Source organism: Acanthochromis polyacanthus, chromosome 8 (assembly GCF_021347895.1).
Source record: "Acanthochromis polyacanthus isolate Apoly-LR-REF ecotype Palm Island chromosome 8, KAUST_Apoly_ChrSc, whole genome shotgun sequence".
In the NCBI taxonomy this organism is placed as follows: domain Eukaryota; kingdom Metazoa; phylum Chordata; class Actinopteri; family Pomacentridae; genus Acanthochromis; species Acanthochromis polyacanthus.
This window is the reverse complement of record NC_067120.1, coordinates 2,927,022-2,943,953: the sequence shown is the minus strand read 5'-3', so window position 1 is coordinate 2,943,953 and position 16,932 is coordinate 2,927,022. Positions and strand designations below refer to the sequence as shown.

Genomic DNA, 16,932 nt, shown 5'->3' with positions numbered 1-16,932 from the left:
TGTATTTTTGCATCTTTTTCTATGTAATATCCCTTTACTGTTCTAGTGTGATAAATAAAATAATATTTGGAGTCTAGGTCACAGTGATTTGTGTACTGAAATAGCCTTACCGCATTCAGTAACTGCAGCACACAGTGTTTTTTCTTCAATGGGAGCACGTGAATCTGTGAAACGACAATGGAGAGAGAGAGAGAAAATAGTCAATGAGGACGGTATTCTGTGTATTTTAAGGGAAATAATGTATGACAAATTGACTGTTATAGGGATCCAAGTTGATATTATTGACTTATCAGCACATTTGTCGGCTGTATTTTCTTTCCTTTTATTGACAGTTGCCATCGTTACAGAGGCAGGGCTGGTGTCCTAGGAAACGATGGAGCCTTTGCAATAGACTGCATTAGAACTTGTGTGTATGTGTGTACTTGTGTGTGCACGTAATGGATCCTACATCTGTATCTAGTTGAGGCCACTCTTAATGAGGCACAGAGAAACAGGAGGAAAGAGAAAAGGATACAGTGAAACCAAACTGCGCAAATTTGTATGTTAGAACAGTTATTAATATCTCTGTCTACATGCACTGAAAGAGCAGCATGTATACAATCAAAGTACTGCACATCCGATTTCTTACGTATACGGAAGAAAGTATGAAGACCCTGCTGGAATAATATTGATATGTAGACCGCTATGGTAAATTCAGTATCCAACTTATGAACAGCAAAACAAAATAAGCATGATTAATTTTAAAATGCATATTAATCAAATGAAAGGCAGCCACTGTTTGACATGTCACCTGATAGCTGATGGAAACAAATTGCAAAACCTTCAACAGATTTTTTCCTCGTCAGTATAACATGCTTTCATTTGGTGTCATTTCAAAATTACTTAATGAAGTTTCTTTTCAAATTCTTCCAGCCAGACAGGATGTGAAATAATCAAAAACATACATGGATCACGATACTCTTGCAGTCCAATCATACAGAAAACATCCAAAAGACACAGCTTTCCAGTGAAAAATGTTAAAATCTAAAAAAGCAGAAAATGGTGAAAAATAAAACACGATATAAGAGATTTAGATGTGTCAAATAGGGATGTGAATTTCTTATCTATTAAAGTCTCATCCAATATTTTTATCGGACGTCTTGCAGTGCAGTTTTAACCTCATTCTGTGAAACAAAAACAAGCCATTAAAGGCAGGAGGAGAGAAGAAACCAGCACCATCCTTTTCTCTACGTCTGACACATAGATAGCACGTGTCTACCCAGCTTTGATTAGCTCGATGGCAGGGAGCAGCTGGGGTCAGGCTGTGTGCATAACCTTCCAGTGGCTGTGTGGTGTGGGGGAAGCATGCTAGCAGAAGAGGCAGATTTGAGTCTTTGGATTCGGCATCCTTTAAGAAATCCATTTGGTGTCATCTGTGTCATTTTGACATAGCCTCGTCTCCTTGCTTTTCCATCCCTCCCACTCCCTCCGCTGTGTGCGCTGCCGATGTTTCAGTGCCGGGGTTCAGACATTAACATGCGGCAGCCATCCCAGCCCCTCAGTCCCTGCGGTAATTGGAAAGCCGTCAGCAAGCCGTTGTTTCGATAGAGAGGGGGACGGAGAAGGAGAGGCTGGATGAGATGAGGAGAGCTAGGAAAGCAAGAGAGAGTTGAGGCGGGAAGGAGAAGGCTTGCGATGAGGAAAGGGGTAGACGGAAGGAGTGAGGAAGAAGGGGAAAAGGGCACAGGAGGCTGGAATCAGGTGAATGAAAGAATGAAGGTTATAAAGTGACTCATCCAATAAGCTGAGGGAGAAAATGGCAAGAGAGGGGAAGAGATTTAAATCTAGACAGACAGGGAAGAAGGGGTTTAGAGACTTTTAAGCTTTTAAGTAAATGTTGCAGAAAATAGCATCAGTGTTCAGGTTCAGAGCAAAATCAAGTCACTTGTTACAGAAATAAACAGCATACTGTCTGTATTAGACACAAGCATGCATGCAAGCTAGTCCCAGTTCAAGATTTAGATGTGATTCATGTACAAGTATTACATGTGTTTTATTACAAGTTGAAATTGCTTGAGATAAAGCTCTGACGACACAAGCGGCAGGATGATGCTGAATGTAACTTACACAGCAGTAGCAAAGTAGTGATGAATGAAGACTAGGCGGAGCTCTGCTGCTGCTGTATTAGAATTCACTGCCAGTGAGAGAGAGAGAGAGGAGAAAAGAGAGAGAGAGATGCAGTACAAAGAAATGTTGAGGAGGGAGAGATGAGAGAGAAATGGAAGCCAAGGAATGAGAGAGAGAAGGAGGGGATTCGAGGCGAAGGGAAAGAGGGAGGAGCAACAATTAAACCAAATGGGCTGGAGCTTTTTGCCCCCCGCCCCACTGCACACAAGCACACACACACACACACACGCACACATACACATCCTCTCAGCGCCTGCCTCGGGGAGCCATGGCGCATGCACGCTCTCGGGCAGACAGGCAGGAGGAGATCAATCGTGTTCTGGGACCAGCGTGCATGTGTGTCGGCGGTGTGTTGGTGACATGCTGGTGGCGGCGTATGCCATGCTAGTGGAGGTGCAATGTTAGCCGGAGTGGAGGGGGCTGTCTGTGTATGTGCCTGTGCGCACAGCTAGAATGCACATAGAGGGCTTGTGGCGTGCGAGTGTGAGCGAGCCGTCAAAGGGGAGGGGAGCCACGGAGCGCAGCAGCAGCAGCAGCAGCAACAGCAGCAGCAGCAGCAGCAGCATTGCCAGAGTGTGTGTGAGTGTGTGTGAGCAAGCGTGTATGTGTGAGGGGTGGAGGGGAGAGGAGAGGCAGACGCGGCGGGACTCCCGGGAGAGGGACCGGGAGTTGGGGAGCAGACACAGCCTCTCTCCTCCACAGCAGGAGAACCAGGACCCAAGGACAAGGCGAGATCTGTAGCCCAGGCTGGAGCATCTGGAACTGGGGACACGCGGGGGATTTCTGTCCCTCTCTGGAGGAGACTTCTGCTGGAGCCCAAACTCAGGATGTGTTTGACTAAAGGGGGGCTTCCAGACGGATCGTACAGACCCACACAGAAAAGGAAACAGTGCAGTTCCTTTTACTGTTGTATATTTCTGCTTCTGCCTTGATTAGGATGCGAGGGAGAAGGGAGAGATAGAAGAAGGTAAAAGAGAGCAAGAAGGATACTGTCTTTGCTATTAAGGAAGGAAGAGAGGGAATAAGAAGAGGAGGAGAGGGAGAGAGTGGTTGGGAGGAGTGTACTCTCCTCTCATGATCCTCCCATGGAGCACTGACTATTGACTGTTTGATTGGCAGGCACTGGGGCTTGTTTATGAATCCCTCCCTGGCCACCATAACAACCAGGGGGTGTCACCAGGTTGCTGTCCCACTGACGACCATGTCGGTGACCACGGGCTTCAGTTACCAGCTCCCTGGAATCACCACAGTAACATATGTGTTTGTTTACAGCCCTGGTTCAGTGCAGCGAGACCCAAGCCCACCTCATCACACCCCTCCAGCACTGGCTGGCCCCCGTGGGCCCAAACGAAAACTCTACAGTGCCGTCCCAGGACGTACTTTCATCGTGGTCAAGCCCTACACGCCACAGGGGGAGGGAGAGATACAGCTCAACCGTGGAGAACGGGTCAAAGGTAGGTTGTCTGCTATCGTTTGTGTTGCTACATGTTTCCTTACCTCACTTAACCTACTGCTGTAACTACTAATACTTGACATTACTGCCGTTTATGTTCTGTATTTCAAATCATGTCAGCAACTTTCCATCATTACCACTTGGGATGTTTAGGATCTCCTGGGAAGTCCATGACTTCATGTGGCTTGCATGAGTGTCAAAGTTGGGTTTGTTGCAGAATCAGAAAAGCAAACATACTGATGCTCTCATACTTGTCAGATGCAAAGCACATCATTACTACACTACGTTTATGTCTGCGAAGCTGTTATGTAACCTCTCAACCTGGAAGTCATGCCAGTGACGTCTGAGCTTGACATGGTGAATTCTCATTTCATTGACGTTTTAAATGTGCTGTTTTCTGCTTTACACAGAGCTGCAGTGGCTTTGCTTTCATGTGTTTGTGTGTGTGTGCTTTTGTCTCCATCCATGCTTCACTCCAGACTATGACTGTAATGACGTAGAAGGTAAACTCCATAATATTCTTCTCACCCCTGTATCTCTCCCACACACCTCAGTGTGTCAACCCTTCACCTACAGTGAAGCAATTAGTTTTTGGCCCTGTTTGAATCCACTCGAGATGTGTGTACAATCTCAGTATAAATCTGTGATTACTTCAAGGAGAGGGCATGCAAATTCAAACAGGTCCCGTGTGCTTTTGGTTGTTGGTATGCATACATATACTGTGTTCTTCCTCCTCTCTGAGAGTGCTTCCCCCCCTGAACACACAACTGCTTTTTCTCCCTCCTCATATTACCTGTCCACAGACACCCAGCTCCACATTGACCCCACACCCTACATCCTGCCACTTCACATACATCACCATGGATCAAACCCACATTAGCTTAATGGAAACAGTTCCCCCATGTCCTTAGAAAGGCCAGAGAGCGGCCGCACTCATGCTGAGACCTCTTATGTTCCTTTCAGATCTACAGAGCTACAGGAAGTACAGATTAAGGGTCAATTTGGAATTTCAATTTGGATTGTGTACACACACACACACACACACACACACACACACACACACACACACACACACACACACACACACACACACACCTCTCACTCCCTCGTTTAAAAAAATAAAAATCAGTAGCAAACCACTCAGAAATACTAGTCAGAATCCAATGCCAAAACCTCTTCTCTCTGCCTGGATGTGTACTCAGGTATTCACGCCTCTTCCTCAATGTCTTCTGTCTTCCTCCTTCTATGACCTTACAAACTTTTATTAGCAGACCTCCTCCTGTATCCTGTGATGCCTCATCTTTATGGTGTTGTGTCTGTTTTATGGAAACACTGCTGTTATTTGCACAGGAATAACAAACAGATGATGACTGTTTTTGTTGACAAAAACTGAATGATAGGGCATTGTCTGAAAGCGCGATGCATACTGATGTTGACACAAATGTTTTTGTAAATGTGATGACTCAACAGCAGCCCCGCACGCCTCCATCTACTGTATGGATCTGCTGTCACTGGCTTTTTCTGTTGGTGCAACTGAATCCATAACCCTGCCACTAATGTGAACACTCAGTGTTTTGCCGTTCTTTCATGTTGGCCATGCAGGAAACAAGCTTACAGTCATATGGCTGCCAGCACCATAACCCAGCCAAGTAAACCATCTGGCTCTGTTATGCAACACTGACCATCATAACCATTACTGTGTTGCATTCACGATGCTTCTGTAGTCTTGGGATATAAATTGAGAAATACATCACTGATGTCAACTGGTAGTTGAACAGCTTAAAGCCCTGGCTGTTCAGGTTCTGTGAAAATTTAGTTTCAGTAGCCAATTTTTTCTGTTTAGTTCATTTTTAATACTCCTAGGAGGTAAAGACCAACACTGGTGCTGCACAGGAAGGCTCTTTCTTTAGAGAGACTTTCTTTAGAGATGGATGACCCTTGGTTTGATATATAATGCATTTCATCTAATCTGCATTCATAAATGGGTGAGTTGCTAATAGTAATAAGGCTCTTTGACAATGGAGGACTAAAGCAGGGAAGGCAAGTAAAAGAGCAGGGGGATGATATATAATTTTTATCTTTTCTTGTGTCACCCTCCTGACTGAGGTGCCAAACAAATCAAAAACATCTACGTCCTCTGGGCTGTGGATCGGCTCCGAGTCAAAGCTAGTCTGTGCGCGCTTGCTAACATAAGTTTGCATGTATTTGAAATAGAAATCAGCACCATTAGTTGTGCCCTGAAGCTAACTGATACTGAAACATGTTGATGATTCAGTTCTAGTTGGATAATTAGCCCCTTACCCGACCCTCACCCCACAAACACACACACACACACGTTTACACATTCATCTTTGTCCTCTTGTTAATGTCCGCACACCCTTTTTAATCACCAGCTACAGCAGAGGAGCATCTCTATGATGAGATCAGACTGGGTAAAGCTCACCGTGTGATGGGTCTTTGAATGTCAGCGTGTGTGTGAATAGAGTTAACATCGATGCTTAGATATGTAGCTTAGCTGTTTTTACCTCGCCTGTTAGTTTGACAGATTGTTGGCCTGTTTTGGCATCGAATACTGAATGCCATAGAGGGAGAGTGTTTATTTAGTTTAATGAAGACCCGATTATTTTCCTCTTCTCAGCAGTAGAGAGTAGTGTATTTCCCATCAAGTCTGTTTCATGTAATTATCTGTTGTGAAAATTTGATTCTTGAAATCTTAAGAACTGCAGAAAATAACAGTTTCTTGTTTTTCTACTTTTCCTTAAAGTGGCAAATGACTGTCTGGACTCAGATGGTAAATAAAGTAGATCTTTATAGCACCACCTCCTATAGCACTTTGTTTGATGTAAAGCCCACAGATGAACTAACTGACCCATATCATGTCACTCAACTGATTCCTTTGTCTTAGGATGAAAGCCACCGTGTTGGTTTGTTTTTGCTCACTGCTACATTTTATCTCAAAAATGAGTAGAATGAAAAGCTGAATGAAAGAAAGCGGTGTATCCAGCATCATTTTGCAGCCAAAGAGTGCTTTCAGAATCTAAACCCCATTTTGGTTTGAGCGAAGGGACAGTCTCAATTATTTATTGTTTTTGTGGAGCATGACAGTTTTCTTGCAGTGTGCAGTTACCAACTGAAATTTTAAACTTTGTGCTTTGTCCTGATTCCCAATCAATCCCATGCTGTTGCAGAAACATACAGTAGTACATATTGTGATTTGATAGTGTTAGGACCTTACCTGTAGCCAGTCAATAGCTTTGAGCGTTGTCGTGTTGTTAATTTGTACCATTTACTGTGCTGAAGCTTCACTTATCTCAGTTACTGTATCTATTAACATGTGCAATGCCTTATAGCTGACAGCCGATGCGATGAGGATACTGATGATTGCATTTATGACACTGGCGATGATTCTGATGAAGGTAAATCAAACATTTTAATTGTTTTTGTTTTGAAATAAGGATGACAAAGTGGTTAAAACTATAAAGCATTAAAGAGACACAACTATATACAATTCTGCTGCCACACATAAATGTTGTGACTGTTGGAAGATTTAAAAGCAGTCTCTTGAAAGTGTTAGGAAGCCTTTCATGGTTCACATGAAGAGCCACAATTCCACCTTTTCATCCTTTGTATACATTTGCACTAAAGAAATGCACATATAGCTCCCATGTGCGACAGTAGATGAGCCTTTAATGTGTGCTTAGTCCCAGAGTCTGAATCAAATGCTAGAGTCTCTGGAGCCCCTGTTTTATCCGACTAGTTTCTTATCTATTATGAAGAATTGCTTGGAAAAACTCCCAGTCTTCGGTCTGTGATTGTCAGTCTATTGGTCTGTTGTCTGCGATCAATGTCTCTAGACAGCCTTCGTCTAGACAAACATCCCCGCTGTCCACCATTTAGCAGGGTCATCCACGTCCAGCTTTCCAAGCAGACTGGTAGTCCTACGTAATGAGATCTTTTGTCCTTCCTCGCTCAGAGTGTCCACAATTTTTGATTTTGGGATTGTTTCACCTCCAGTTTTGTGTGTTTTTAATTTCTGTATTGCCTTTTCTCCAGTTTATAGGCTGTATGATGGCTTTTTTCAAGCACTTTGTGACTTTTGTTCATAAAAAGCACCCTATAAATGAATTTTGCTTATTTACTTACTTGCAAAACTGTCATGTGCTTAATATCATGGTATGTTTAAGGGTGTGTATTTGATTGTGTGTCAGTAATGGCATTTTGAAGAAATGCGTGATTCTAAGATGATCAGATTTTGAGGTCTGGCTGTTTGTACAGGTGTGTACATATGTATTTGGCCATGCTGTACGTGTGTGTCTGTGTTTGAAAACGCTTTGGTACACTCTGTTTATAGGCCCCCACAGTCCGTCCACACATCCTCTTGCATCCCCTCTCTGCTCTCATTCCCTCGCTCCCCCCAGTGTTTGTTTCTGCTCTTTCCCTTCAGTGATGTAATCTGATCTCATCATCCGGACGGACATCTCTTGAAAGGCCACTTATTGTCACCATGGTAACGAATGGGGAAACATACCACCATAACCAGGTCAACCTTTTTGCACTACTTGTGTGCACAAACAAACACAGATACAAACATGTGACTATACAGACTAAACACACAGAAACACAAAAAGACGTATGAGGGGGACATATTTAACGTGTCCTTTTTTCCAGTTTCACCCTTTGATGCATAACATGGGTCAAAAGATACCCATATTCAAATATATAAGGTATCTTTTGACCCGTGTTGTACATTAAAGGGGTAATGTATTTAATGTTACACATTACACACAAAGTCAGATTATGGACTTCTTGATAAATGTATGGAAACCAAACTGTGGTATCATAGGCAGTCTACAGATGGGTTGATGCAGACCTTTTCTTTTTCAGTTGTCATATAAGCATATATTGTGTACGTACACCTGTTAAGAGTTCATATATTGGAGAAAAAAATGTATATAGATCTTGTTATTGAAAGACGTAATCCATTGCTAAACAGGTCATAAACATAATATTTACCGAAGTGTTTAATATTCAAGATTGGATTTGAGCTAAAATGTGTACAGATGAATTTGAGAAGTTGCCATTCCCAGTCAAGGGCGAAAAATTATAATACTTAATAGGTTTAAAGCTTCCTTTCAGAACTTACAAGCTGACAAGATGCCGGTGCTCACAAGCAAATCACAAGCCGGCCAATCAAAAGAAAGTGTTAAGAGCCTGTAGCTATTATGGCCTGTTTTAGGCAAACTCTAAACTGAGGGGCTGCAGCTGTGAATCGTGTAAAGCTACTTTAGTGGAGTCCAGGAATAAAACTTTTGAGCTGCAAATGAGCTTTATATTTCCCTTTTAAAGGAACAGATGTGTGTGTCAACATGATTCCCCCACCCCATGCACAAACAAACACACAGAAACACACGGGAAGCATTAACAGCACGTTCAGGACATTCTTCTCCTCAACAAGGTGACACACTTTAGAGCATGCTTCTGTAACAGTGTATTACATCTCGCGCACAACACACGCACACCACATACACCTTCTCCAAACGCCATTATAAATCTTGCAGACAGCCATGAAAATGAAACCAGTGCAAGTAATGTTGAGATTAGACATTCACAAACATGATTAATGGGGTTTGGCCGCACCCAGTGTGTGCAGAATATTAACACTGCTGTGGGCAATGGAGGATACCTGGACCTGCTATAGGGACAAAAATACACAAATACGTACTCATATAGTGGCTTTTAATGGATTACTCCAGGTCTACCTTTACACTGGCTCAGAAAGCATCTGTTACTGCAGCTGTGATCTCTGGGAACACACACAGCAGCTCAGCCATTCACTAAAGCAGGCCTGCTGAGCACTGCCACAGAGCTGCAAACACCTCGAGTTGAACCCATTCTCTGATAGTTTCCTCGTCTTGTACTGAATTCTTTCCGTTCTTTCTACACATGCATGTCCACTATTGTGCGTGTGTGTTTTTGGACGAGGCAAAGAGCCGACAGATTGCACAAATGAAACGGTGCACGATGAATTCTGTTTTTGATTGCACAGTTGCTATTGTTACACTAAAATGCATATGCATCCGTCTGTTACCAAGCAACAGGTACTAAGTGCATTTTCTGACATGTCATTTTAAGGCAGAAATAAAAATTGTAAAATTATACCTTTAGTTGAGATTTTTAAAAATTCCATTTAATTCTGGAAGACATTTTCTTTTACCTACGATTTTATTTGATTTTAAGAAACATTTCTCCGTTTTCTCTTGTATCTGCAGATCAGGCTGGATGAAAGCCTGTGTTCTAAGTGTTGAACTTAGACTAAATCCCATTGTTATCTTCCCACAGCGAGCTTAGGATGAATTAATTAGACTTTATCTCTGTATGCTAGTTGCATGAAGTGTGTGTGTGTTTCTGTGCATGTGAACATATGAGCATCTCACCATTGTTGTTTTCACAGTGGAGTGTGTGTATGGTGCACATGTGTGTGAGTAAATGTGTTGTCTGCCTGCTTGTCTTTGTGCAGCATAGTGTAAGTAATTGCCTCCCACAAGTTAGATAAACAGCATCCTTCAAGTATTCAGCAACCAGCTGTCCTAATATCCGAGGCACATATGGAAGAAATGTCTTCCTCTCTGCCCTCCTTCTCTTTTTCTGGTTCTCTCTGCTTTCCTACCCCTTTGTATACCTTTAAATGCATACAAATAGATACACAATATGCATTCCTTTGTTAATGAGTAGCACTTTCACATCATGTTTGGGAATCTTTGGTGCTTTTTGATCTTTATTTTGTAGTGAACACCCTTTCCCCCCACTGCACTTTGACACATTGTGAGACATAACTTGCACAAACTTATGAGTGTGATTGATGCGTTCAAAGTTACTCTACAGTCTGACAGTACTTTGAGGCCTAACTACCCGTTTGTGACCTGCCAACCTGCCAAATTGTGTGATTTTTTTTTTTTTTTTTTTTTTTTGAATGAGAATGTAGCACACAGGGCCTCTTGAATATCATTTTAGTTTTTATTTGTTGGGTTTTGCAGAAACTGTGCACAATTAAAAGTAATTGCACCAGAGTTAGCTAGCAGCTATTTTACATCTTTTGTCCCTGGTTAAGTACAGAGAAATTATTTTGTCATTATTACACCACAATAATAGTTGAGGGTTATTTATGCAAGTTAAAGGGCTGTAAATTTGATTTTTAGAATAATCACATTGCTTTATAAATGTCATATTCTATTAGATGTTTCTGAAAGTCTGAGTTATCAGAATGTATAATATATTGATTGCTGGACTATGTTTGCTCTCATCCCTTTAGATAATAGAAGATTAACTAAAACCTCAGAGAACAAAGAGTCACACAAACTGTATTTACCATGGATTTTACTCTGATACTACACAGAAAAAAATCTAGAGAAATGCCGTCACTTGCGCTGGTAAAAAATTGGAATTCCCCTTTTTTCTGAGCTTAAAGTCCTGTGTGCTGTATCCTCAGGTTACAGCACTGATAGAATCCTTCTCATACATGTTCTTACATTTGTGAGCCTTATCCAAAAGCATCATTATTTTGTTCCCTCAGAGAAATTATCACTGATTACAGGAGCTTCCTACCAGTCAGCTACACCCCATTAGGCAAATGTTTTATTCCTGTTAGATCTGAATAGAAGGCAGAAGTGTAGCTACATCAGAAAGGAATAAAAGGTTTGATACTTAAAAAGCACATTTTAAAACTAGATTAATATCCGTTGATAGTATGTTTGCAAGCCCCACAAGGAAAGCCTGAGAGAGCTACAAAGATATTTAATAGAGTGGTGTCGTGTGTGTGTGGGGACATTGGAGGAAAAAGAGTGTTGGTGATGAGAGGTTTGTGCCCAGCGTTCCACAGGAGCAATTAATGTTCTCACAAAATGGACCTGAAGCAAGTTTATTAACAGATTTCACTCGTCGGTCATTCATATTGTTCCAAGCTCTGTGTGTGTGTGTTATTGATACTGGACAGGGTCACAAGCCTGAGGCAAGGACGTCGCTGTCCAATCAGAGTAACAGTGGGGTGCAAAGTCCTGCCCACGCACCTACCTGCTCCCTGCTGAACACACCACCTGTCCTCCTATTACACTCTCATCCTTTGTTTTTGATTTTTTTTTTTTTTTAGTTTGTTTGTTTTCCAAACATCCCCATATGGCGCACCCTGACTGGCAGGATCGTCCCACACTTAGCCTCTCATTGAAATTAAAAGCCGTGCTTGCCTAGCATACATCTAACTTACTGGGATGTTGCCTCGTACAAAATGCCAATTATAAACACAGCAGAAACAGCATTTGCAGAGTTAATCAGTGTATGAATAAACATGAACAGCAACACTGCTGCATAAACAGGAGCCATTGACTGATACAGATACATATTCAACAGTAACACTGATACGCTTTTGACTAACAATCGCCTTGTCATGCTCAGTGTGACGCACATTGTTTGAGTCCGGCTGACACCAGATGGTTGTCATCAACAGGCATTTTCTGTCCCGCACCGTTACAACCTACTTTGGATGTGAAAATGTGCATGCAAAGGTCATGTCCTTACCTGGTGATGTCAGTTAGAGTAGCTTTTAGCAAATTTTCGAAAAACCTTGTGTCTTGACCTTTTCTTGTCGAGCTTTCTTTTCTAATGCATGCAGACCTCCCTGAATATTAAAACGCTCAAACTGGAATAAACTGTATTATACTGCAGCATATTCCTGACACTATAAAAGAAAGAATTGTACTAAGTTTTTGGTAAATCAAAGAACTCTGTTTCCTTCTTTTTTCTTTGTTTCTTTTTTCTTTGTTTGTTTGTTTCTTTCTTTCTTGCTGTTATGTATGCTGGTATGTCCGCATTATGTTGATAGAACAAAGATTCATCATTATGGAAACACTTCTGTCAGTATATTCAACTAAATATCAAACCAAAATGAATAGAGAATAAAATATAGTAGAGAATGAAACTCACAAAAGTTTAAAAAAAAGTCAAGAGCAAAATTTTTATCTTGCAAACTAATAATTTGTGTTACCGTGTAGACTATGGGTCTTTGACGTTTTTAATGGTATGTCCTTCAGTTTGCTCTGCTTCTTACTCACTCATCAGACTTTTTGTTTGTAGTTCTGACACAGACCTTTCAGATGAGTGTTTTTTTTTTTTTCAGGATAGCATCCCCATTAGCTTGTCACATTATGTGTTTTACATGTGGGATGCCACTCTTTTTTTCTCCTTCTAGTTCTTATTTAATATGTAGGAGGATTTGTCAAAGCATATTAACACAAATCTGATTCCATATGTCACTGTACATAAGAGACACATAGAACATTAAACAGTAGACTAACATATTAATGTATATGTGTGTCTGGGTGTTTTATGCATTACAGCTGTGTCTCATTTTTCATTTGTGTGTATATGCACACATTTAATGTAGCTGTGCTTAGTATTAGTATTTGTCAGCAGCTGGTGTTCAATTTGATGTCAGTCAGTGTTCAAACACCAGATCACAGACGTTCAGTTGTGTAATGTTTTAGCAAAATACGTTGTATTGTTTTTAAAAATAAGAACTTTTTGTGATGTTTTTATGACGTGGAAAGACTGTGTAAACTGAGAATAGCTTAGATTCTTAGAAGGTTGTATGAGGTACTTATAGTAGATGACAGTTGGTACACCTCATTAAAAAAAAAGGATCAACACAGAAGAGAAGTGATGGACTGCTGTGGAGGGATCGCCAGCAAAACATATTTTAGCCACCTCAAGAGAGGTTTGCAATCAATATCTGTTTATGTACACTGTGCTTAGAATATTGTCTCTGCTTTACCTTGCTTTCAGGCAACACTTTCTGATTGGGAACTGAAGTTTTTTATATTGCTCTATGCTCTCTCCAAAGCCACCAGACTCCTTTGACAAACAGTAATAGTAGTTGCTTCTCTATTTTTGTGTGACTTTAGTGTTTTAAGATCTGAACTAACGTGTTAAAGTCACAGAATGACACAAACAAGCTTAATACCTGAACTGATTGTCTTTTTCTTTTTTTTTTAGCTGGGCCTTTATTTTGGTGGCTAAAATAGACTTTGCTGGCCCATCTGCAGCATTTCATTGCTGAGCCACATAACAGAAGTCCTTTCTGTTTCTCCTGACTGGGTCTAATACTGATTGCCATCTACTGGAGGTAAAACACTGACTAGTATAAACGCCTCATACAAACTTCCCTTCAGAGAAACCAAACTCTCCTTTAAAGGAGAAACTAACAGTTTCATTTAGCAGATGCTTTTATCCAAAATGAGAGTAGATACAACACAAGCAAGGACTGGTCAGGAGAAAACAACTTGGATAAGAGCCGTAAAACAACTTAGTGTGATAATAGGACCGTTGTGTCTACAGGCAGTGCAGAAGTAATGTTTTTCTTATTTTTTTGCAGTCTATCAAGTGCAAAGGTGTTCCGTGAAGAGCTGGGTTTTTAGTCTTTTCTTAAAGACTGAGAGGGACTCTGCAGATTGAACAGAGTTTGGTAGCTCGTTCTACCACTGAGGAACCACAGAAGAGAAGAGTCTCGCTATCGACCGGCTCTGTTGTTGTGGTTGTATCGGGCGCCTTTTGTTGGCCGAGCGTAGTGAGCGGGAGAGACTGTAGACCTGAATGAGAGAGTTCAAGTAGGAGGAAGCTGAAGAAACACTAAAGATTTAGTTTTTCGTCACGGTGACAGCAGTGCACTTTTTACCGATGTCCTCGAAGTACATTCCCATGTCCACTCGCCAACACAACTCGCATGTAATTTCAGTCAGGAGTTTTTGTCGTGTAATATGTGTTGCCTCGGCTGCAGCATGGTCGCCGGTCAGCTCATTACAGCATGTTCATTCATCACCGCATAAACGCCAGCACTTATGTGACACCCTGACTGGTCAATCAAACGATTAGCTGCGTGATTAATGACTCAACAACAAACAATCTATCTCTGATCTATTAACAATCAACATACAATCAATGGTTGGTCTACAGCTAATCAATCACCTGCATGTACTGATGGAGGACTTCTCTACAATTTTGTCCCTCTCTTATCAGTGTATCGGACGGTGATGTTTTCTTCATACATGTTTTTGTACATTCATGCATATTAACTATGAATAACTATTTCTGTGTCACTGGTGCCAGGCTTTTTATGAGTTTGCCCTGGAGTTAGAAAAAGCCAAAGATGGAGGGCCACTATTAGGTAGCCTGTTCTATTTTTGTGTCCACCTGAGGGCTGATACGGAAGGAGAGACGGAATACAAAGCAAATGAGAATAAAAGAAGAGAAATGTCATGTAGCTCCCTTCAAGCCTGTGAGCGAGGCGGGGAGGGAGGAGATGAGATGAGAAGAGGGATCCCTCTGAGTCAGCCTTGGAGTTTTCCTCCCACCTCTCTTCCTCCTCCTCCTCCCACTATAATTTACAACACTCCTACCCTCCTTGCTTTTCCCCTTTTTTTTTAAATCCTGCTCCCTTCTTCCTTCTTGCTCCACTCCTCCTTCTGACTCTGCTGTCATTCACAAAAAAGCTTTCTCATTGTTTCCATATTTCTTTCTTTTTTTTCTTCTTAAGCTTGTCAAGTCTTTATTTCTTTCAGGTTCTCTCTCTCTCTCTCTCTCTCTCTCTCTCTCTCTCTCTCTCTCTCTCTCTCTCTCTCTCTCTCTCTCTCTCTCTCTCTCTCAGTGGAATACTGATGAGCCAGAGACTGCACCACTCCCTCAACCTCTTCTAAGCATAAGAAGTCCTGTGAGGATGAACACGCAGAAAACCACAGCACACGTTTGAATCAGAGCAGTGTGACTGTCCCTCTTCCTTGTTATTTATTGGCTCTGCACTTCATTCAGCCTTCTATCTACTCTGGGGTCCACTTGCCCTTTTCCACAGCACCTTCTCAGTTGCGTGCCACCTCTGTTCCTTTTCTGTGTCCACCTTCATCCTTTTGATTACCTAATTCTCTTTCTCATTCATATCTTCTTTTTTCAGCTTTTATAACTGCTGTTGCTGTTTACAACTCAATCTACGTGGTTCTACATGTGTTTTATGTTCTCCCTGCAGAGCATCCACATGTCTCGTATACTGTAGCCAGTGATGTGTGTGTGTGTGTGTGCGTGCGTGTGTCGGCATGTAGTAGCATGTCTCTGGCTGTGTCCCCCTTGTTTCATAAAGATGCAACTCTGCTCTCTCTGTATTACACTGAGTTGAGCTGAGGTTTAATAAAGACTGCAGGGATCCAAATCTAATAACAGCAGTGCTCTGCTTATTGGAATGCTCTCACTCACCTTCACACACTTTGTTTCACACACACACACGTGCACGTTCACCCACACGCTGCTATGTAGGCTCATGCATACTTACTCTTTGTTCAGATTGGCCTTACTCAGCAAGTTCCCATTTCACATTGCATAACACTCACTGTATGCATACAAAGACAGTAAAGCATCGTAGCAGTGCTTTTAATATGAAACAGTGGGATTCTTACAGTGGGCTGTCAGAGCTTATCTAGAGGTCAGGGTCAGAGGTGGAGTAACAGTGATGCATTCACGTTTGTTTAGTTGCAATGAAATATACCGTAAATACAATAAAGGATGTTTTGATAAAGTCTGTCTTCCTGTCATTTAACTGAAGCTTCAGTTTTAAAACTGCTGAAGTTTCAGTTTTTGTTTCACATTCTAACACCTTTCAACACTGGTGGTAAAAATGCGCTCTTTGTTTGTTTCTTATTATGCTTAAGAGGAAATGGAGAAGCAGGGCACTGCTCATCAAGTCAACAGCAGGGAGCAGCAAGAGAGTGGTGGAAAAATTACAATAGCTTGTGTTACATCAGAAACCTCTTGGTTGCAGCAGTTTAAATGTGTCTGTGAGTGGATGCAATCGACAGTCAAACAAGCTACTCGGTCTGTCTACTGAATAGAAGCTAATTGTTGTCGCTTCACTCTCACTGTTTAGCTCATATATCTGCATAATGCAGCTGTGGAAAATGGATGCAGAACATGCACAGCCCACCACTTTAAACGTGATGCTTTAAGATATGGAACTGCACTAATTTATGTCTCCCCAAAGACCGCAGTTAATAAATGGAGACCAGGAAATGAAAGTAAGTGACACATCATTTTATAGAGCAGTTAAATAGAAAGCATTATGAATATGATGCAGCATTTAGAGGGACAAATTGAGGAAGCAGGTTGTCTAAACTGTTGAAATTGAATTGAAGCATCACAGCTACATTTAAATCAAGAGTTAGGAATTAAATAGTTGCACAAACTAGTGAATCATCTCCCAGTGCACGTTGTTTAGTAGTAGTGACATC

At 41.6% G+C, this 16,932-nt stretch overlaps 1 protein-coding gene across 1 annotated transcript in view; it reads left to right on the top strand.

Annotated features, from left to right (window-relative positions):
• The window catches only part of shank3a (SH3 and multiple ankyrin repeat domains 3a), a 159,899-nt gene that overhangs the window by 95,116 nt on the left and 47,851 nt on the right, over positions 1 to 16,932 (top strand). The window contains 2 exon segments of the mRNA XM_051951413.1: positions 3,439 to 3,620; positions 4,099 to 4,122. Coding sequence (XP_051807373.1) covers positions 3,439 to 3,620; positions 4,099 to 4,122 — 206 coding nt within the window.